Source organism: Sander vitreus, chromosome 5 (assembly GCF_031162955.1).
Source record: "Sander vitreus isolate 19-12246 chromosome 5, sanVit1, whole genome shotgun sequence".
Lineage (NCBI taxonomy): Eukaryota > Metazoa > Chordata > Actinopteri > Perciformes > Percidae > Sander > Sander vitreus.
In genome coordinates, this window is record NC_135859.1 from 32,320,175 (window position 1) to 32,345,168 (window position 24,994).

Below are 24,994 nucleotides of genomic sequence, written 5' to 3' on the forward strand. Positions count from 1 at the left end.
TAAACGAATATATGAATATAATATATATATATGAAAATATATATACGTATATATATAAAATTCCTAGAACTAATAATAAGCAAACATGGATGCTTTAAAAAGGTTAATGCATATTTAGGATGTTTTTGCAATAAAAAAAGGTCTCTGTTAAGCAATCAACTCTCAATTGTCAAATGTCGGAGCTTCACACCAGCACATGAATGCAGCACTTCAAGTGTTTTACCATCCAACAGTATCAGCTTTGACAAATAAAAGTGAGAAATAGGTAGGCTAAGTGAGTAGAGATATAGGATGGTGTGTCGTTGTTCCTCAACCTGACCAATCAGCTGTTTCAGTATCCAATCAGTATCTGCAGACAGCATCAGAAAAGGTTCTTCTTCTCTTTCTCTACACAACACACGATTGTCTACTTCTTCTGCTTTTCCAGTCCAAATCTTGTAAAACTGTTCCTGAGAGCCGATCAATGCTCGTACGCTTCTGTTCTACAGCTAATCAATGAAACTCCACTAATTCTGTAATCTGCTCTCTTCATCGGCCTCCTCCTCCTTATCTCACCATGTCTCCGCTTCACTCCCTCCACTTTCTATCTTCCTCCTTTTCCTAATCTTAGCGTGTCTCGTCCTCCTCCCGCAGGTGATGGACAAATTAGTGTGAGCACTTCATAAAAAAGGACTTTATTTTTTTAAAGATAATGTTTTGGGCTTAACTACCTTTATTTGATAGGACAGCTAGGTGAGAAAGGGGGAAGACATGCAGGAAATCGTCACAAGTCTAATTTGAACCCTGGACCTCTGCGTCGAGGCATAAACCTCCAAGTATATGTGCGCCTGCTCTACCCACTGAGCCAACCCAGCCACATAAAAAAAGGACTTTAACTCTGATATAACTGACTCTGCAACAAAGGTGGGTTATTTCAGGCTGAATGCTAATCATCTGAGACCTGTAAAAGTTCTTTGTAAACAGCACTTTTATGGCGTCAGAATGATGTCATATCTCGCGAGCGCAATAAAAAACACGCTCACTAGCCTAAGCTTAAATGGCTATTGTTTAGCCTGGCCAGCGAGTCTGATTAATCCATAACAGAAATTTAGGGTCAACTAAGCAAACAATTCTTATTTTTGCCATGTTAACTTATTAGTATAACATGATCACACATTAACGTTAACGTTACATCATACACCACGTCATAAAACTTTATTTTTGTTTCTGGAATACACGACTGGCTGGCCAGGCTCACAGCCATGTTAGCTAAGGCTAAGTGAGGTGTTAAGTCGTTGCCCGCTCCTCATTTGCATAAAGTTGAATCCAGCCAATTTTATGCAAATGAGGAGTGGCCGGCTCGGCTCGTCGCCTCTCAAAAGCTGACTGTGAAAAGGCTACATTTTCTTCCTTTTCACTAGGCCCTGTTCCCAAAATTAAGACAGTTTTGTGTCTGCTTAATTCTTAATATCGCTAATGTTGTAGGTTATTGTTTTAGTGTATTTGTTACTTTATTATTTGACATAGGTCTGTTCGGCAGGTTGTATGGGTTCATAGGAGGGTAGCTCAGTTGCTTACCAGCGTAATCAGGGAGAGTGGATGCAGGTTTGCCTCATTAGGTCTTTTCTGAAGGGAGGGGCTGGGCAATCCTAAGGTGAAGAACAATAGGTAAGATAGTTCTGCATAAACTGACATTTTTATAATATTTGGGGGGCCTATTGTATTGGGTGCACATATATGTATAAATAGTATTGTCGGCAGTAACTGATCTATCCAATTATAATGATGTTTTTTGAGAAAGTGTAAGAAAAAAAGTTTTACATTTTGGGGGGATCATATTATAAAGAATCTAAATATAAACTCAATATAATCAACTAAACTCCAACTAAAACACCTTTGTCTCTAGTGGGAAATTATTAGGAAATTGTTGACCAGTAAAATAACAGCGCCAATGTAACTAAAACCCCTAAAATCACGGAATAATTACCTAAAATGCAGAAACATCTGTCAGAAAAACTGTATTATTTTTTAATAAAAATTTTTTTTTATAAAAAATAATATTAGTTATATATAATACTTTAAAGGGAACACCATTAAACAAGTGCAAATGTGCAATGGTTGAGACCATGTACGCGCAGGCATTCACACACACACACACACACACACACACACACACACACACACACACACACACACGCACACATAGAGCGTTTCACTATCTTTGTGGGGACCAGTCATTGACATAATGCATTCCCTAGCCCCTTACACTAACCTTAACCATCACAACTAAATGCCTAACCTTAACCCTTACCCTAACCCTAACCATAACTATTATAACCCTAATCCTACAACCAAGTTTTAACCCTCAAACAGCCCTTTAAAGTTGTGGGGTCCAGCATTTTGGCCCCACAAAGCTGTCCGGACCCCACAAGTACAATGCATTCCCGTTTTTTGGACCCCACGAATATAGTTAAAGAAGAACACACATACGCGCACACACACACACACACACACACACACACACACACACACACACACACACACACACACACACACACACACACACACTTGACCTTCCGGCCAAATTTCAGCCTCCTGGGGGCAAATACTGTGGCCGCCAAAGCGTGGGGAATTTCCTTGTGGACCGACGGACAGAGCGAACTATAGAGCTGCTGGTTGCACAAGACATATAGTAATATTGTATCCTTTTTAGGTCTTCATAGGAACCAATGGGCTCGGAGCTGAGAGCTACAGACAGGAAGTCAGAAGGTATTGAGAGACTGACTAACATGTTGTTGGTTTTGGTCTTTTTATGGGATTTACTGATGATAACAAAAAACATAGAATAGCACCAGCCTTATCCTTTAAACCGCTCAGAATCATCAGGGGGAACATATGTGTTTAAAATCTCTTCAAATCCTCCTGGCCTGCTTTAAGTTCAATCCAAATGTCAAGCTTTAGCGCCTTTTTTTTCCCTTTTAACTTCAAAATCTTTATTGTTTCTCCTCTTTTGTCTCCCCCTCAGTGTCCTAACAGAGAGAAAGCCCTCTCTCCACATCCATCTGATGTTAAATCTTCGCTAACCACATGTGTTCATAGCCGACTTGCAAGGTGAAATGAAGGTTAAATAAAACCAAAATAAAGACTGACTGCTCCTCATTCAGTGGTATTTAGTCCACCAAATCTTTCATTTTTCTTAATCACAGCCTGTCATTTTCAGCAGTAAGCCTCATAAACCTGCTGCCATCACCGCCGCCGTCGTGCCCAAGAGCAACAGTCTGGACCTCCACACATCCAGAGAGAACCTCGTCACCATGTGAAACTGTGTTTTCAGCGAGCAGAGAGCCGACTCATAAATCAGAGGGTAATAATCGTTCAGAGAAATGGATAATATTTAGATAACCAACCCTGATTCACCTCAGAGTCAACAGTCTGAAGCTGCTGCTTTCTCACACAGCGAGGAGAGGCAGCAGAGCGTCGAGCACCCAGACTGAGGTACCAACTCCTACAGGACTGAGGTACCAACTCCTACAGGACTGAGGTACCAACTCCTACAGGACTGAGGTACCAACTCCTACAGGACTGAGGTATCAACACCTACAGGACTGAGGTATCAACTCCTACAGGACTGAGGTACCAACACCTACAGGACTGAGCTTACTGTCACAGAGGAGAGAAGAAATGTTCACATTTAAGAAGCTGGAATTAGAGAAGTTGTACTTCTTTTTCATAAAAAATGACCCTGAACCGAATAATCGATTATTTAAATAGTTGGCGATTACTTTAATATTTAACAACTAATGGATTAATCTTTGCAGCTCTACAGAGAAGGTTTCAAAGCTCAGACATGAAGAGAACGTTAACGGTTCATACTGCAGCTCATCGCAACGTATGAAGCCTCAACAGACAGCGACACAGGAGAGGAAACAACCAGCGGCTCTAACACTGTGTGAAAACACACTGACTTATGAAGAGACTACACACTTATACACAAATACACTCTGTTATTCCAACATGAAGGCCCTGAGGGAAATCCCCAGTCTTTGTTCTTGAACCTCCCGTGGTTACCATGCCTACAGGGTAATATCACACAGAGTGGAGAAATGAACTGAGTTAACCTGACTCACCGAGTGGGTTTAACCAAACAGCGGCATCGGTGAGTGGTGGTTTATGGTGGCCGAAGTCCGAACTTCAAGTTACATGATCTCCTGGGAGCCAGAAAGAGTTTTTTTATTTAAACCCCAGAACAGGGTCTCTGGTTCACCTTGGTTCCAGTTCTGGTCCAACTATAGTTCTGATCTGTGTGTTTTGATTGGACTAAACAGATGCACATAGTCAGATAACATGGTTTAGAATGGTTAACCCATAACCCTAATTGTACGTGTCCATTGTCAGTGTCATTTCCACGCTTCCCATTAATTTCTATGGGAGCAGCCGTGCAATGCATTCTGGTAGCGTCGCGGGGACTTTGGAGAAGCGGGGCGTCAAGTAACCTGCTCCTTCCTCATTTGCATAAAGTTGAATCCAGCCAACTTTATGCAAATGAGGAGCGGCCGGCTCGGCTCGTCGCCTCTCAAAAGCTGAAAATCTTTTAAACTGACCGTCAGCAACTGCATGGCCTATTTCTCGCTTAAAATGTTTTCAAAAACACGTTTCGGTGAACTATTTTCGCAAAATAAGAGATTGTATTCCAAACGAGACGCCGGTCTTACCGGTTAGGTAGGCTTGCATTCAGTAACAGTTCCACCTAGTCGTCGATCTAAATCCCTGATCTTACTTTTTGCTTTTGTTTTTGCCTTTCAACTTATACAGCCATGATTTTCAACCGCAGAATAACATCAGAGAATCTGTTTCCTGTTTAAACCGGCACGCATATGCCCAGTGTATGTGAAGGGTCATGTAATATGCGTTGTCAGTTTATATCTCAAATAATCTTTGAACCTATAACTGTTTGGACTCAATGACATCCCTATAATCTGCAACTTTGTGACAGAAAACATTTTGTTGCAATCACTTTCATCACTACATCGTAGAAGTGACAGGACTTTTTTCTTGAATATCTTCACATTAAAAGCTTTTTATCACTGTATTATGAGCCATGAGCTCATGATACAGTGATAAAAAGCTAGAACTTAAAACTAAACTGCTGCAGTATATCAGTGCGGTCGTCCCTGCTTTTATTCCAAAATTCCATCGATAAAAACTCAAACGCCTCACTGCAATCAAAGCAACAGGCAACCAAATCATATAATTCTACATAAAAACTATTGATAATCAAACTGATGATGTCAGTGGCCCTTTAATAAAACCCAGAATACAGACAGTTACACAAACATTAAATAATGACATCAGTCGAAAAACATTACAGAGTTTTTACTGGACGCTGTGACCACAAACCACTGAAAACACAAAGGCAATGGGAATTCTGCAGGGAATACAGCAGGAATAAGATGATGGACAGACAGACAAACACAAACGGACCGACCGACAGCCGAGTTAAGACGGACAACAGTGATTCACTTACAAGAAACAGACAAAGAAAATATATTTTAAGATGTAAAAAGCCAAGATACCAACAGGGATTTGGGAATTTTCTGAATCCTCAGGAGTCCCATCACACTAACAAAATATTTAGCCTCAAACTGTGCAGCTGAAGTTTTCCTTTCTTTCTGATGTTTGGGTCTGTTTTCACTGACTCTGCGCTGACAGCTCGTCCCGTCTCATATCTGTCCAAAAGAAAACTCCCGTAAAAAAAAAATACCCTCAGAGGACGAGGTCAGAGCTGTGACTTCAGGATGTTTCTCCTGTTTGTACTGCACATTCTTTTCAATCAGAACTGCCTCAAGGTTTCGGACCGGGAGGTCACCAGTTCGAATACTCGGGAAACTGCCTTCCTTTCCCTCAGCAAGTACGGTCAGACACAAATGGAAATATTCCCTGTAATGTGACTCAACAACAACAATTCTCAGGTTCTGGTACTTAACTGGAGGGCAGCATTTCCACTTTAGGAGACTTTCTTTCCAACACATTCTCACTCCAATCACATAAAATACAGACGCTTGGTCAGGTGCCTTTGGCATTGTTATTGACGCTAAAAGTCTCCTTTAGCTTCATATCCAAACAACACGTGTTAGAGGGAAATATTATATATCTTACTTTATTTATCTCATGGCTAGAGTTACAGGTTGCTATGAAAATTCAGTTTTCGTATTCAACACAAGATAAGATCATTATTGGACTAGATTACCAATTTGACTGTTTGACATCCTGCTGGCCACTCACAACATACAGCTGCGTCCATCTCGACCACACCATTTTTCTTTCAAAACTAAATGACTAAATCTTCTTCACTACCATGCACGGCCATTCTAAATAAAGCAGGTATAGTGGAGAAGAGCTGTAGACTGGGTAAACCCAGCCCAATCTGCCGGCGATTTGATTTCGCCCTGCAGCTCAGGCAGGAAACTTGTACATTTATCTATCCTGCTTCCGTTACAAATTTGCGGGAACCAATCACAAACTGGCTTATCCATCTGGCGCGCTATTGGCAGGTTTAACACAATGACGATAGAGAAGCGATCAAGCAGCCAATGTCGCTTCTACGTCACCCGTATTGTTGGTCTGATTGGTTGAAGGACTATCCCATTGCATACAGAGTCATTTGAAGTATGCCCGTTGATCACGCATCTTGTGCAGTAGAAAATACAGAGCAGACTCCCCAGACTAATGTTCAATCTTAAAAGATTGAGCTTGGTCTGGTGATAGCCAGACTAGAAGAGTTGTGCACTGTGCATTTTTCTGTACACCAAAACAAGATCTATTTGAGTTACTAAAAATGTGGGTGGTAAGTCAGACTAATTCAGACTTTGGAATCAAACTTTTCCAAGTCAAACAAGTTTCTGGTACTTTAAATGAGATTGATTGGTTACTTGGCAGATTCAGATTTCACATTGAAAATTTAAAAAGATCGTAAACCATCACTAGGAGGATAAGATACCTTCTACTTTTCTTCCTTCCTTTTTTCTTCCCATTCTTTCTTGCATTGTTTACGTCTTTTGTCCTTCTGTCTTTCCAGTTTTTCTTTCTCTTATTTTTTGCCTTTGATGCTTTCCTTTACTCCCCCTGTTTCCTTCTTTAACTGATCTGAAAGCACAAACACGTTCTATACTTTCTTTTTGATAGTTGAGTTCATTTAATTGCACATTCAAAAAAATTTAATTTAGGACCAGAAGTATTTTTAATTGTGGGTTTTTACTACTTTTATATAAGTGTTTCTGTTTTATTTTTTAGATGATTTGTTTGGGCTTTTATGGACTTTAATTGATAGGATAGCTTGAAGACAGGAAAGGGGACGATACGGAGCAAAGGGCTGTGGGTCGGATTCGAACCTGGGACACTGCCAAGGACTTAGCCTACATGTGGCGCACACTCTACTGGGTGAGCTAGAGGTTGCCCCTGCTTTTATATAAGTTGAAGTGAATAAACCTAATGTAAATAACCTCTTTCCATCATTGCTTCTCTTTTTGTAATGTTTGACTGCAAATTCTTATTATACTTAAAGCTAGTGCGTAGTTTCTGTCTCCCCCATGAGGAATATTAAGTAATGACAACAAAACTGCTGGCGCGTCCACATGATGCAAATTTTCCGTGATCGCACAGTAAGCTAGTATCCAAGGAGGAAACGGAGGATTAAAAAAACATGATGGACTCTTCAGAAAAGGTAATAATCTTCACTCCAGTTTCCGGACGACACAATCTTCTGAACGGATCTTCTGAGTGGAGCTGATAGTCTTAATTAGCTTTGAAGCAACTCATTTGGCAATGGCTTGAATGTAACGGACGTTCATTAATATCAAAAAAGTTATGATTATAAAGTAAAACATTTAATACAGGAGAGTAAACAACAAAAATAACTATGCAGGTTGCAACTAGCAAATATTTCCATTATCAATAATATGTTTAAGTAAAGTAAATGTTTTAGTGTATTAAATGGCAGAAAACAGTGAAAAACAGCCGGACAGCCCAGACGTCTGGTTGTGTCCAAAATACAAATATATTTAGTTTACAATGATATAAATCAGAGAAAAGCATAAAAATCTCCACTTTAGAGAAACTGGAACCAGAAAAAGAATAAGAAATTTCTGTCCATTAATTTCCTGCCAATTGATTAACTGATTAATCATCTAATTGATTTAGCACTAAACTAAACTTTATCTATAAAGCAGTCTATTGAAAATGTGCTTTAAAGGATGCTTTCTCCACTGTCCTACATCAGACCTCATGTATGGGGTTAAATCACAAAACATATTATAGAGATATTAAAATAATATGTCAACATCTCTTTGTCACGAGTACAGAAACAGTGAATGATTAAGCTCCAGGTCAGAGTGTTAAAGAATTATTCCTCCGTAAACTCAAACGCTGAGCTCGGTCTCGCAGGAGATCATTGTGTTGGGCCTTAATATACTGCAGCACCAGAAAATCCTCCTCTGTTCCACCCAGACGTAACGGCAAGTGTCTTAATTAAAACTGGCCCTTCCCAGACACCATAGACAACATGACACAAGCTCTCTGATTGGCTATAGGACAAATATCTCTTCCTGTTTTGGGGAGCGTCAATAAGCGAGTTTAACAACCAGTGAGTTTTAATGGGATCTGTGTGTAAAGCTTCTTCATCAATAGGCCTAATGACCGGTTTAAGCCCGGCAGCCGATAATCTGCCGATGGTTAGAGCCGGGTTATTGGATCAGCATTTCTCCGGGGCCGAGGGCTTCAACGGCTTCAACGACCCAGCTCCACTCTGCTGGGTCCAAGTACAACAACTGGACAAAGATGTTTAAACACTGAACTATAGAAAACCTTAATGTGGCCAATTCACTTTACCTTCTTTCTCCTCTTTACTCTGGTTTTTACTGCCTATCCAGGAATAATTGGTATTTTAAACCTCCACACGTTTATCCAGTAGTGTTTTCAGTCTTATGAGATGTATTTTTTCACTCTGTACCTGTATATATATTGTATTGTATATCACATACCCTGAGGATGGAAAATCTCTGTTTACAACAATAAATAGTCATTTTTCCTGACCTGAATGAAGGTTTGATTACCGTAATCGTATAGGAACATGACATTTCTGAAAATGAATTTTTTTTTAATTATTGAAGGACAGAAAAGTAACTTCATCACTCAAGCAGCAAGTCAAAATAGGTGAAACAAAAAAAAAGAAAAAAAAAACACAATTATATTATATTTTAGTCAAGAAATAAATAGTCTGGCTAATGCACAGAATGCCAATGGTTGGATATTCACACTATAAATCTAACACATAATTACTGATGATTCTCCACCCGAAAACAGAGATTTCAAGAAAACATGTTGGGTGAAAAGTAAAATATTGTGAAAACAAAGTCATAACTTTATAAAAATAAAGATTTAATTTTTAGAGATGCATGATATGGATTATTTTTAGCCGATATCAATAATAATAATAATTACCTGCTTCTCATGGCAGGTACCAATAAAATAACCCATCATTTCACATTTTTGTATTTTAAAAAGAAGTTCATAACCTGTAGTTTATGCACACCTGAGGGTAAGAAAGGCTAAGATGTAGTGAGCAAAGAAGAATGATTAATTATTCCATAGCGCTGACCTAAATAAATTCACTCGTTTCCACTCTTCAAATGTTAATTTCTTTCTTCTAGTAAAGTACATCACACAAACATACGTTGGCTTTTATAGAGCATTTAGCAAGAATTTCAAATTGCTTTGACAAAATCTGTCAAATCAGACATGTCAACAGATGAAATAATAAATACAAAACAAAAGCTTTATTATCAGCTCTATTTATTGGCTATAATTTCATTATTGGAATAATACCATAGACCGTACATAATAATATAAATTTCCCATTATCGGACAATAATGTATTGGCCCAATACATACTGTGCATCCCACGTTATTTTAGATTATAAAGTCACGTCATTTCACGAAAATGAAAAAAAGGTGTCACTCTCAAAAGTTGAAAAAGTGTTTGAGTGGAGGATCACTTTTAACATCATCTGTCAGTATCAGTTACTGTCAGTAAAGACACTCTAACAGCTGCATACTGACTGTAGAAGTCTCTGTACTGAGTCTGCGTCAGATCAAATAATTAAGAAGTGTAAAATCCTGTTGTCATTGAACTCAACTCTTTCTCTGTTTGAAGCACAAATCCTGACGTGACGAGCTCCTTGCTCCTGCTGGACCTGGCCTATGATATCTTTGCCTGCCCACACCCCCCTGACCTCTGACCCATTGTAGGACGCTCCCAATCCCCCCCCCCCCCAACCCACCCCACCCCCACCCCTCCTGATGTGCTGCTGCGGTTAACAGCAGAGAGACTGATGTCCGATCAACCGACGTCTGACTGACCTTTACCAGCTCGGCCGCAAGGGACTCATCTATCTCTCTGTCTCCCAGCATCCTTCACTCCCTCTCTCTTTCTCTCCCCCCTCTCTCTCTAATGCTAATGCAGCTGTTTATAACTGCCACATTGACTTTCTCCTGCCACTGTATGTAAATACAATCTGCTCTGATCAATGGACTGAGAGGTGACATGACGCTGACCACAAGCACACGCATGCACGCACTCACGCACGCACGCACGCGCACGCACACACACACACACACACACACACACACACACACAAACACACACACACACACACACACACACACTATATGCACACAAGATCACTGAGTAAAATGTAAGACTTTTTAACAATTTTATACCGGCTTCAAGAGTATAAAGGTAAACCAGCAGGGACGATACATCTTTTTGAGTATTTTCTAGCTGTAACAATCATTTCTAATGATAAAAGCAATGGAATTAATGTGATCTGGCATGAAACGCATGCAAGGTTTACCAATTTTAAAATGATTAATTCATTTTAGGTTCTTGCTAAAATCTTCACTCCACTGATGATCTTCCTACTGCTGTAGCTGACAGGGGGGACGATGTTTGAGTGAAACTCCACAAAAAAAAAGGATTGAATCATTGAACTGCCTCCTGCAGCAACAATCCACTATCACAACAATCCCACTTTCAGTTTAGAGGTGTAGAACGTCTTTCTGACGCCCTGCAGCCATCTACACAACAATCTGCCTGCAGAGACAATATTTAATACTTGTAAATACAATGTAAGAATTTTGAATACCTTCGAAGACCTGCAGTGATGTGCCACTAAATGGTCAAGTCAGGTTTAAAGGTCTCAATAACAATAAGAATGTCTATCTCCACTCTTGGTCAAGTGATACTCAACACATTTCAGTCACGTACATGTTGTCCAAATGCATCTTTAAAAAGAGAAATATAGTTTTGTCATGTTAAAATTATTGATAGGCGGACTAACTCTTTTCACAGAACTGGTTCCTTTGAGTTGATACATGAAAATGTATTGAACCTTTGGAGTTTTAATACTTTTTGTTATTGTCCACCCCCACAAAACTTCTCTTACCAGTCTCTTACCAGTCAACCTGAGTTTGCATTACGTAATAACTGAGGCCTAAAGCTCATGAACACACAATAGTCAGAGGGATGACCATCCAAGGAGCTTATAAATGCACCATTAACCTTCCATGCTGCCGTCTGTCGGGGATTCATGAGCACTGGTACGTTTGAACGGTTTGACAGGCTGACTCTGTACATACCAGACAAAGAGTCGTTCAAAAAGAGTTGTTTGTTCATTTTCGCCCATCAATAGGAAGTATGAAAAGTGTGATTTTGTACACTTTTTTTTTTTTTCGTCACACAAACACGCTTCATTCTCCACCACCTGTTATCCTCCTCACAGGGATTCGCCTCCTGTGCATGAAGGCATTAACACTGGACAGTTCACTTCCCACTCATCGTAATCTTGAACAATACTGTGAGACAGTTTGGACGTGAGCGAACAACATGTCCACTACAGTACCCATAAGTCCACACCCTTTCCCTCACAGCCTTTCTTACCTCCCAAAGGTGTCTGCTGTTTCTGACCGCTCCAGAATGCAGTTTGTCCAGCAGCATAGGGACTCCCTGAAACGGGCCGATCCAGGTTCCCTGAGGGATCCTCTGAGACGCACAGATCCCGTAACCCAGACCAGGAACAGTACTGGTGCACAGACACACCTACACACACAACACACACACACACACACACACACACACACACACACACACACACACACACACACACACACACACACACACACACACACAGATAAGTCAATAAAACAACTCTGCTCAGAGCAGATATTTCTATTAATACAATTTATTTCTATGCATTGGGCAGCTGTTCAGGATCAGAGACGACTCCCACAGGACAGCTGGGGCAAAAGTCAGTGGTGGATTGGAACCAAGTACATTTACTCAAGTAATGTACTTACTGTAAGTACAAAGTTGAGGCACTTACATACTTTACTTGAATATTTCCATTCTATTTTAAAACATTGTATAACACAAAACAGACAGACAGAGAGACAGACAGACAGACAGACAGACAGGAAGTCTCACCTCTCTGGGCAGATCTCTGAGCCAATCAGGGACGTCCGGCAGGGTGACAGGAGCCGCCGTGCTGCTGGTGCCGACGAGTCGACGCAGAGAGTGAAGAGGGCCGTGCATCGGACACTCGCCGTTCCTGTTATCTGCACACATGTCACAACCTGGGGACACAAGAGGAGATTCTACTGAGTATTACCAGCAGACAGCAGACAAACAACATACACTTGATTAAACCATATATACATTACATTTACATTTCTTTAATCTAAATGCTGTGTTTAGGCCCTGAATCCAGTCTATAATTTGAATACTTTTAACAGTGAGTGTGATTTCTGTGAATATTGTGATTTGTTTTTGTTAATTTTTTGGTACTCGCAGACGCTCAGAGGTGAACTTTTTGTCCTATCGCACAGATGCTTTATTCTATCATTTTAATTTGTCAAGTCAGTTTGTTACTAATGACGTTCATATCATAAGGAAAAATTAAAAAAATCTAAATTTGAATTACATTTATTCAACCCTTGTTTTGACAGGGGGTCATATCTATCTACTTTTATCTATTGAAAGACCAATAAAATGAATAGTGTTGACGTTTGAATGACTGTGGGTTTATTTCAGTTATTTTATTTTGGGGTCAAAGTGACTGTGGTTGGTTTCACCATACTGTCAAAATATAACACACATAATGTGTACCTGACATTATTATATACTGAATGATACCAGTATCAAAAGCTGGTAAATAAGTAAGTAAGTAAATCATTTTAATATGGATTGTACTTTGGATAAAAGCTGCAATTTGTATAGTTGTAGAAGTGTATATAATATATATATATATATGTACATATATATATATATATATATATATATATATATATATATATACATATATATATATATATATTATTTTTTGGGGGCATTTTAGGCCTTTATTCATATAGGGCAGCAGAAGACATGAAAGGGGAGAGAGAGGAGGAATGACATGCAGCAAAGGGCTGTAGGTCGGAGGTGAACCCGGGCTGGCTGCGTCAAGGACTAAACCTCTATATATGGGCGCCCGCTCTACCAACTGAGTTATCTGGGCGCCCAGAAGTATATATTTTCATTTTGCACAATACGCAAATTAACTGTAATTTTTTTTTAAATGACAATAATCTGTTTTTACTTTCTTCAGATGACATTAATAACATAACTAATAATGTTTTGAGAAGAAATCATTGTATTTTTTTATTTTGCTATAATGGTTGTTTCTGACAGTAGTTGATTTTGTTGTCCGTGTACAGCATTGTTATGTATTTTAATTTTTTAAAGACTAGTTTGTCCTTTGGTCGTATAAAATAACCATCTCACAAAGTGAAAAACTGAAAGGGAAGAAAAAGGGAAGAGGGAGAAAAAGGATTGTGCTGTTTGAACTCTCCTAAAAAAAAAGGGAAAAACTCCTAAAAACTGCTCTCTGCTCTCTGCAGTGTTTTTCCAGGTTAAATGTGGTGAGAGCATTGCTGGGAATTAGCGAGTGTCAACATTTACTCAGAGATGCAGTCTGACAGTAATGGATGTTAATTGACTGTAGCAACATAATGAGAGATTATTATCTGGACACAAAACTCCCACAGAGCCACACAGAGCAGAGCGGGCTGAGAGGAACAGGATGTTAATGTTGCTTTTTTTCAGTTTTTCCCAAAATTAAATATCCGCAGTTTGAGAGGCTGACAACTACTTTTACACCATGATTGATAGAAGTAAATTAAACCATATTACGGTCGTTTATAAACCACAGAATGAGACACAGGTTCACGGTCGAGTAAATGGGAAAAATGTTACAGGCTGAATTCTCCTCGATCCTCCACTTTATCTGGAAACCTATCAAACCAGTTCAAGTAGTCTTCACCAATGGGAACACTGTGTTTAATGGGATACTGTATGTCACCCTGTGTAGCTGACAACTGTGTTCATTTGTCTAGATGTTGAAAGAAAGTCCACGGTGCCCTGGTAGCTCACCTGGTAGAGCGTGTGCCCCATTTACCAAGGTTCAGTCCTTAACGCAGCAGCCCAGGGTTCAATTCCAACCTGCGGTCCTTTGCTGCATGTCTTCCCCCTTACTGTCTACAACTGGCCTATCAATTGCAGGCCAAAATGCCCAAAAAATAAGCTTGGCTTGACTGAAACTAAAAGCACTAAAGGTGGAAACCCCAACATAGTATTAAATATATTAAAGGTCCTATGACATGCTGCTTTTTGGATGCTTTCATATAGGCCTTAGTGGTCCCCTAATACTGTATCTGAAGTCTCTTTTATATAGACCTTAGTGGTCCCCTAATACTGTATCTGAAGTCTCTTTTATATAGACCTTAGTGGTCCCCTAATACTGTATCTGAAGTCTCTTTATATAGGCCTTAGTGGTCCCCTAATACTGTATCTGAAGTCTCTTTTATATAGGTCTCAGTGGTCCCCTAATACTGTATCTGAAGTCTCTTTTATATAGACCTTAGTGGTCCCCCTAATACTGTATCTGAAGTCTCTTTTATATAGGCCTTAGTGGTCCCCCTAATACTGCATCTGAAGTCTCTTTTTATATAGGCCTTAGTGGTCCCCTAATACTGTTTCTGAAGTCTCTTTTATATAGGCCTCAGTGGTCCCCTAATACTGTATCTGAAGTCTCTTTTATATAGACCTTAGTGGTCCCCCTAATACTGTATCTGAAGTCTCTTTTATATAGGCCTTAGTGGTCCCCCTAATACTGTATCTGAAGTCTCTTTTATATAGACCTTAGTGGTCCCCTAATACTGTATCTGAAGTCTCTTTTATATAGGCCTTAATGGTCTCCTAATACTATATCTGAAGTCTCTTTTATATAGGCCTTAGTGGTCTCCTAATACTGTATCTGAAGTCTCTTTTATATAGACCTTAGTGGTCCCCTAATACTGTATCTGAAGTCTCTTTTATATAGGCCTTAGTGGTCCCCTAATACTGTATCTGACGTCTCTTTTTATATAGGCCTTAGTGGTCCACTAATACTGTATCTGAAGTCTCTTTTATATAGACCTTAGTGGTCCCCTAATACTGTATCTGAAGTCTCTTTTATATAGGCCTTAGTGGTCCCCTAATACTGTATCTGAAGTCTCTTTTATATAGGCCTTAGTGGTCTCCTAATACTGTATCTGAAGTCTCTTTTATATAGACCTTAGTGGTCCCCTAATACTGTATCTGAAGTCTCTTTTATATAGGCCTTAGTGGTCCCCTCTTTTCCGAAATTCAGCCTTGGTGCAGATTTACAGCCACTAGAGCCAGTCCCACAAGGGGGCTAAGAGCTTTCCTTAGGATGTGCCATTTCTGTGTCTGTAACTTTAAATGCTATTGAGGAGGAGAGAGGGGGGGCAAGGCGGAGGGTGGGGGTGTGGCCTAGACCAGCTTGCGGCCACGGTTGTAACTCTATTTACTCATGGGCGGGCCAAATTCTCTGGGCAGCTGTGGGCGGCGGGCAAAGCAGAAAAAGGGGAGGTAACCTTTCCCCTTATGACGACGTAAAGGGAAGATTCCAGATCGGCCCATCTGAGCTTTCATTTTCTCAAAGGTGGAGCAGGATACCCAGGGCTCGGTTTACACCTATCGCCATTTCTAGCCACTGGGGGACCATAGGCAAGCTAGTGGAACTCATATTAATGTTAAAAAAAACTCATAAAGTGAATTTGTCATGCCATGGGACCTTTAAATGAAGAGTTTACCCTTTATAGGGAGACTTCAAAAAACTTTTTTTTTTTGCATTTCTGTAGTTGTTCAGATGAAACAAGTGATGCATAACGTGTTAATCAGTGAACTTTAGAGGTGCTGGTATTTTTCGACTTTGGAGAGAGCCAGGCTAACTGTTTGCGTCTGCTTTCAGTCTTCATGCTAAGCTAGGCTAACCCCATCCTGACTCCAATGTTGTACTTATACTTAATGCATGAACATGAGAGAGGTGATCGTCCATCCACAGCGAAGCACACTTATTTTCACAGCTTCATTAGAAAGTTCACAGTGCAGATAGACGACAGAGGAGATGATGAAGAGAAGACGACAGAGGAGATGATGAAGAGGAGACTCAGACTCAAACTGTTGATGACATGAAAAGTCACCAGACGAGCCGAGCCGCTGATCTGCTGCTGAGTTTCACTCTGAGCTCTGCGAGCTTTGATTTGTGTATTTTCTTTAGCAGAACAACACTGGAGCTCTGATACACTAAGTACTGCAGCTGCTACTACAAACTGACACAAATACACACACAGACGTACTGCAGGTGAGTTCAGTGCAAAGTAATTTTGTTTGATCAAACAGTTTCTGATTTAAACCATATTTTCGCCAATTTTAGACTATTTGTTAAAAAAAATTGAAACTAACCCTAATCCTAATCCTAACCCTAACTCTGAAACACACTGAATTTAAGAGACAAGTAAAAACAAGTAAAAATTAACATACATGTTGATACATGTATGTTAATTAAAGAAAACTAAAGTACTTGCCTGTAGTTTCCCACACTAATGCTCTAGACTAACTGCTGATTTACTGTTTTGGTTGCTTTTAAAATGTTCGTGTTTCACCTGTTATTAGAAATGTTGCCCTTTTCTTTGGCAATTGTATATTATAACGAGGGGGTCTTTAAAGGTATCATGGCATGAACATTTCACTTTATGAGGTTTTTTAACATTAATATGCGTTCCCCCAGCCTGCCTATGGTCCCCCCAGTGGCTAGAAATGGTGATAGGTGTAAACCGAGCCCTGGGTATCCTGCTCTGCCTTTGAGAAAATGAAAGCTCAGATGGGCCGATCTGGAATCTGCCCCTTATGATGTCATAAGGGGAAAGGTTACCTCCCCTTTCTCTGCTTTGCCCGCCCAGAGAATTTGGCCCACCCATGAAAGAGAGACATCATGGCTTTCAAACGAGCGAATCATGGCAGTTGGTCAAGGCCACACCCCCACCCTCCACCTTGCCCCCCCTCTCTCCTCCTCAATAGCATTTAAAGCTACAGACACAGAAATGGCACATCCTAAGGAAAGCTCATTGTGGGACTGGCTCTAGTGGCTGTAATTCTGCACCAAGGCTGAATTTCGGGAAAGAGACTTCAGATACAGTATTAGGGGACCACTAAGGCATATATAAAAGAGACTTCAGATACAGTATTAGGGGACCACTAAGGTCTATATAAAAGAGACTTCAGATACAGTATTAGGGGACCACTAAGGTCTATATAAAAGAGACTTCAGATACAGTATTAGGGGACCACTAAGGTCTATATAAAAGAGACTTCAGATACAGTATTAGGGGACCACTAAGGCCTATATAAGAGACTTCAGATACAGTATTAGGAGACCACTAAGGTCTATATAAAAGAGACTTCAGATACAGTATAAGGGGACCACTAAGGCATATATAAAAGAGACTTCAGATACAGTATTAGGGGATCACTAAGGCCTATATAAAAGAGACTTCAGATACAGTATTAGGGGACCACTAAGGCCTATATAAAAGCATCCAAAAAGCAGCATGTCACAGGACCTTTAAAAGTCTAGGGCTGGCCCTGCAAAATCTGACAGGTTTCATGTGATGTGAAATATCTTAAAAACACATGAATTTAACATGTAATGTCATTCATATAATGGTAAACTGCTAAGACTAAACACAAACACTACTCATACAGTCAAAGTTAAAGCTGTAAATGTGTTGTCTTCTCTCCAGTAAACCTTTCTTCTCTTCCTCCTCTTCCTCTCTCTCAGACTGATGAACTGGCTGTGAACTTGTTATGGCGTTCTCTCCTCGCTGCCCATCATTCAAAGTCAGTATTCCGTTACATCCATCGCCAGTGTTTAGACAGCTCCGCTCTGCCTCTGATCTCTGAGCGCCGGACCCCGTTTCCACTGACACCATCTGCGGGCACTTCTTATTATTTTGTTTCCCCAAAACGACAATTTCTTTGTAAATGTATCTTTTTTTAAATCTTGATTTCAAACATTTTTATCCAGTTAAAACACATCTATTTTAAAAGTGCAGGTATTTAAATGCCTCATTAACATATAAGTAACCTACATTTTCCTAAATTTGCATTAATCTGACTCTAATCAAGAGCGATTAATTGTAAGGGTAAAATAGAGTCACATCACAAGCAACAAAAAGGTTAAACTTAAAAAAAAAAAAAAAACTCCTGGACTCATCCTCAACAAAACATCACACTTCCTAGAGACTATTGATGCTAATAGCTGCGTTTGTTTCCAACACAGCTGTGAGTCAAGATGAAGACGGACCACACAGCGAGGCTTCACTTCTACTCCGTAGACCCTCACGGAACAAACCTCTACAGAGAGTCTGAGCCTGGTTTTAGCTCCTAGTTTTGGTTTTATGGCTCTTTTATGGTCTGGTTCATCAAACAAACTCTTATAAGCTCTCTCTCTCTCTCTCTCTCTCTCTCTCTCTCTCTCTCTCTCTCTCTCTCTCATTGGTTATTGTGAAGGTAATCATGTTTGGGTTAAAAAAACAAAAAAACTATGTAAATATGGGATAACTGACCATTTAAGGATCCATCTGTACTACTCAGTCTGTAACGGTGCTTCTGTGTCTCTAGAGAAGTTTTGTCAAGTCTGAAAAAGAAATGAACCCCGATGATGTCATAGTGATGTCATCAGGGTTATCTCAGCTTGGTGTTGGAGACTACAACTTTCTAAAAGAAAGCCTGTGTTACAAACTGGAGGTGTGGTGTGTGAAAGAGATGGACATTCCCCACAGAGAGAGGGCCCTAATGAAAAGGTGGCATTATGGGAAATGTAGGATCCAGTGTTTTTGAAGTTTGACCCATATTAGAGACTAAAAGACAGTATATGTGGAGTTCTATCATTCTTTTTTAAATTAAAACGTTACGGAAGTGGAACTTTAAGTCACTGAGAGAGTGACAGCCCCTTTACTGTCAAAAAGAAAAGTCACAACATTTTACATTTGATTTATTCCTTAAACTGTTTAATTATATGGTCCAAGTTGTTGTTCTTAAACCTTCTCAACCCTAAAATAAGCCAAGTCAATTCCAAAATCACACATGTGCTTCTGCAGACAATAAATCACTTTTATTTAAATCTATCTTTTTTTGTTGTCACATACAGTAGTCTAAAATGTATGTGGATCATATGTAACGTGTGTAAATTGAAGAATGTAAATTGCTCCTAAAGTCATTAATCTGCCCAGATTTTCTCCATCATAACAAGAGCAAAGAATTTACTAGAAATACTGTAGGCTACGTGTTAGCAGCATATTTGATTTAACATATTTGAACAGTCAGCATGTTGTTTTAAATAAAAGAGGAAAGAAATAGAAGAATATTACAGGAAGCAGAATAATAATTTATAATGAATGCAAAGATTATGATAACAAAAAAAATGATCACAAAAAAAGTCTGACGACACACATATGACTCTTTGACCATTTGTTCTTCTTATTATTGTTTCTATCATTATTGGTGTAATTAATAATCGAGGTCAGGTGTGTGTGTGTGTGTGACTGCTTTATCTACCCCACACACACACACGCACGCACGCACGCACGCGCGCGCGCACACACACACACACACACACACACACACACACACACACACACACACACACACACACCCCAGAGACCTCAATATGGCCGTGTTGGGATGATAAATAGCGGCCGGTGGCCGGTGGATCGATCCCCCTCCTCCCTGTCTCTGTCTCTCTCTCTCTCTCTCTCTCTCTCTCTCTCTCTCCAAACACAAAACTATATACGGCAATTAATTCCTGCTTGTCCCTCCATCCCTCATCGGCCCTGCCGGCGCGTATCGACGCAGATTACTGCTGATGGTCCGTTTTATCACCGCGGAATATACAGCGAGGAGCGCTCATAGACAGACACACACACACACACACACACACACACACACACACACACACACACACACACACACACACACACACACACACACACACAACGCCTGAAACCAAAAACTGTGACAGTCACTTAATAAACTCTAAAGTTACGATACAGACGTCACAGCGTGAACCTACGACCTGACATTATGGCATTATGAAAGGAGTATTTTAAGCTGTAGCAGGATAAAAGCATGACAAAAACACAAATATTATAAAGATACGATTGGCCTGTTCTTGTCGCACTAGATTAAATAAACCTGATGTATAAAATAATATCTTTAGAAATATATTCTAAAGATATTACAATGAATATCATAACGTTTTACAATATGTCAGGCACAGCAGACACACTGAACTAAAAACGTATTAGCCTAATATTTCCTCAAGTTCAGACATAGCCTATTATAAGAATATTAAAAGAAATCGTGATTATGGTAGAAAATAAATAATCAGTGAATATGCTAAATACGTAAAGAAATCTTACGGATTTATAACAATCTATTAGGCTAGATTATGTTAAAACGGGAATTAAAAAAAAAAAACATTAGAGCCCATGAGATGAGCCACTCACACCTAATTAGTAATAATCATCAATAGGCTATTACAGGAAGTTTATGTTGATCTTCTTTAAAAAAGAAAAAAAAAAAAGGCATAGGCCTATTATAGCCTATTGATAGGAACCGAATATTGGGAAAGAAATAGCCTATATTATTTGTAAGTGATGTGTTAGGAATAATACATGAAATGAAATCGAGCACAGAAAAATAAAAAATAAAACCTGCTAAAACGCCAAATTTCCAATTTATGTCCAAACTAACAGACACGAGATCTCACTTTGATCTCCACGTGCGCAGCGGGAAGCGGTGCGGCGGACTGTGACTTCAGCTCAGACCGGGGGGAGTGTTTGAGTGTTTGGTGTGGCGATAATAAAACAAACGGGCCGCTGAGCTGCTACTCGGAGTGTGTGGAGACTTCGTTTTTATGTGTATTTATGTACACGCTGACTTTTGGATGAAACGCACCTCTGTGCCACAGATTTTTAACAAGACAGCGGTGTGCGCGTGTGCGTGTGTGTGTGTGTGTGCGTGTGTGTGTGTGTGGCCTACTCTATGTGTGGAGAGATATTGACAGAGGGCCGTCATGCGTAAAAGACACACACACACACACACACACACACACACACACACACACACACACACACACACACGGACTCACAGCAGATATCGAAGTAATGATTAATTCTCGCGGAATAAAAACGTGTTTTTATTCGTTGATTGCGGAGTTAAAAACTGCAAATATCAGGATTAAAAAATAGTCCGAATAATAATTTAGTAGGTTTTAAAAGATGAAAAAAGAAAAGTCTGTTCAAACGCTTCTCAGGAGCCGTTTGATTTTTTTTTAAACTGCCCCTGAAATAAAACTAATATGCAATGGATCGATCGCTTTGATCAGAGTTTAAGTGAGATTAATCATTAGCGCGCACACAGGCCTAAAAGAAAAGCAAAATGAGCGTGTGAGGGCAGACAGGTGTAAACCCCGATGCTTATTTCCATAAAATCGGAATGGAGTCTGGTTAATATTAACTCTGAGCGGCAGGCCTACTGCTGCTGTCTGAGTGTTTGAACCCCGACCTTTGACCTCTGACCCTTCCACCCCCCCCCCACCGCAGCTCCTACTGTCCAACACTGCAGTTGTCAGACCAACTGTAACATCTCACAACCGCATACATAAAACTACATTTTAATGACGAAATACATCTCCTATATAATAATTTGAATTTCAAAGTATTTTTAAAAAAAAATATTTTAAACTGTTGGAAAAATCCTGAAAATTAGATTTTAAGTGGGAACAATCTACTTAAATTATAATTCATGTATTTCTGACTGTTACATTGCTCATTTTCAGTGAATGTTTAGCTGCAATTAAGGCCTAATTCTGTGAGGCTTTAATTAAATAGAAATATTATACAAAGCACCGTTAATGCTTAATGAAAAACAAACAAAAATATTTTGGATTGCAGTGACTCAAGGGAATGTAAAAATATATAAAGTAGGCTTGAATTAACAGCTGCTTAGCCAATAACACCACATCCCTGTTTGAATATTAGACTAAAATAGTATAGAAAGAAGTCAGAATTTCCTTATGATATTTACAAAATATTTTTTTAACACTACAAGAGATTAATTACAGTGCAATTAAGCATACAAACTAATTATTATTATTGCACGCACATTAGTCTTGCAGAAATGTTATGGAGATATATGCAGCAACAATGATTAAGTTCCTCTAAACTTTCTACTGACTATCAGAAAAACACTTGACACCACAACAACACTAGATTACTACTAATTACTATTATTGGAATATTGTAGAAATATATTCCTAAACTTCAGAATACGTTCATATCATTTTTGCACACGTAAATAAAATTAAAAGACCACAGGGTGACAACTCACAGCTGACCACTGACAATTTCAATGTGTGGAAATATCATATCTTATATATTATATATCAGAGGAAATTTAGCAGATTAAACATTGTGAGGTCCAAAGTCAGCTCTGAGCACCAGAGACACAATCAAAGACTCTTTAGGAATATTATAGAGTCAACACAACTCAAATAAACTCCAGTGACAGTGACCGGCCTGAGGTGTGCGAGAGAGAGAGAGAGTGTGTGTGTGTGTGTGTGTGTGTGTGTGTGTGTGTGTGTGTGTGTGTGTGTGTGTGTACGTACGGTTGTTGACCTCTCCCGTGTGGTTGCTCAGTGGGATGATCTCCATCCTCTGCTGTCCGTACAGGTAGTAGTCCAGCTCCTCCGACGTCAACTTGAACCTGGCCGATCCTTTGCCGCCCTCCTCTCCTCCTCCTCCGCTGCTCTTCACGCTGGATGACACCACGCCGACCTCCCCACAGCTCTGCTCTTTGGCCTGATGCAGAAGCCCCGCTGCTGGGTTGTGACCATGCTGGTTCTCCGGGGGCACGACCACCATCAGATCTCCTGCTCCTCCCCCTGGTCCTCCTGGCCCGGCACACACCGGGGCCAACGCCTGCCCAAAGAGTGCGATCTGCTGTGGGACGGGCAGCTGGGAGATTCCTGCCGAGGTGGAGATGGAAATGGAGGATGATGGGGTTAGAGCTGCTGCTGCTGCTGCTGCTGCTGCGGAAGAAGAAGAAGCGGAGGAGGATGTAGATGAAGATGAGGAGGTGCAGTGTGTGGAGGCCAGGAGGTGGCTGTGCAGGCGGGATGGGCGCAGGCTGTCCATGGGGATGGAGAGGCGGTCAGGCAGAGGCGGCGGTGGGGCCAGGGGAGCCTTCAGCTGCGACTGGGGGAAGAGCTGCTGCCAGTGCTGCAGGTAGGACGGGTCCACCTTCAAGAAGGCCGAGCCGCTTGCGTCGCCCGGCTTCAGCATGGCTGCCCGCCGGCTGCTGAGGGGAGAGATCAGAGAGAAGGAGGCGTCATTCATCAGCATCATTCAAGAGGTCCGGGCAGGATGTAGACATGCAGCGAGGTTAAACCCAAACACAAGACACACGACTGTGTCAAGTTCACTATACAAACACACGTGGGATGCAGAAAAATTACAATCTGGATGCCAAGACACATGTAGGACACGCTTTACTACTTAAGATTTACATGTGAGAGATTTATCACATATAAGAGACAAACACACTTAATCATGTCCCATTAAGTACTGTGTTTCCACATTAAAATCACTTTTCAGCCATTTAACTGAGATTTAGGATTCAAAACATGAGCATACATCAACGTGTGCGGCACAAAATGTACTGTAAAGGTGTGAAACTTAGAATTCAGCCTCATCATTCACATTGAACTCTCATTTTCCCCAGTGTTTAGCTGGGCCAGGCTGCACCTGATCTCCACCTGATTTACAGGTCTTTACTCTGGGTTTACATTTGAGGTGTTAATGCAGAAAAAGGCAGCACTTCAGCCTTTTTGTAGTTTGTGTTAAATTGAACACACGAGACCAGAAAGTTAACCTCATCCTGCACCTTACATCCTCATTATCCTGAGTCTGATCATGTTTCTACTTCAAATTTTCAATTTTAGTTTATTTGGTGGACCATAAAAATTGTAAATAGATGTAAATGATACAAACTTACAATATGCCAAACTGTTAATTGCATTGAAATTATGTGTTGCGAGGAGCAAATTAAATCTCCATTAAAGCCTCAAATGAAGCACATCCGGTGTTTAAATTCTTATGTGAAGTGATACTTTTTTTTAATCCTAATTACAATTTTTGTCTTTATCTTTAATTAATTTACATTTACAGCATTTAGCTGAGTCTGGTTCCACATAGTTCCTCTCCTCAATCACCTTGACTTCATATTTTAGGCTTAAAACTGAGCTTATAATGATATAATGAGACTCCGATTTCCTACTTTAAAATCCTAATTTACATGTGTGATGATTAGAAATAAGAGAATTAGAAGTAGTATGTTTCAGGTGATCCTGGTCAGTTTGTTTAGTCTGTTACGCCTCTCTGTTTCAGCCTGCAGGGTTTCAAAAATACAGATTTTACTCTGGAAACAAAGTTGAACATAAAGTCTCTCCACAATGAATAAATA

The 24,994-nt window shown here is 40.0% G+C and overlaps 1 protein-coding gene across 1 annotated transcript in view; it reads right to left on the reverse strand.

Moving 5' to 3' along the window:
- The window catches only part of prdm6 (PR domain containing 6), a 109,292-nt gene extending 85,468 nt beyond the window's left edge, over positions 1 to 23,824 (reverse strand). Inside the window, exons 1-3 of the mRNA XM_078251516.1 lie at positions 23,139 to 23,824; positions 12,515 to 12,663; positions 11,972 to 12,130 (exon numbers count right to left, since the gene is read on the reverse strand). Of these exons, the coding sequence (XP_078107642.1) occupies positions 11,972 to 12,130; positions 12,515 to 12,663; positions 23,139 to 23,814 (984 nt within the window). The 5' untranslated portion in view covers positions 23,815 to 23,824. The remainder of the gene's footprint in view (positions 1 to 11,971; positions 12,131 to 12,514; positions 12,664 to 23,138) is intronic.
- Between the last annotated feature and the right edge of the window lie 1,170 nt (positions 23,825 to 24,994).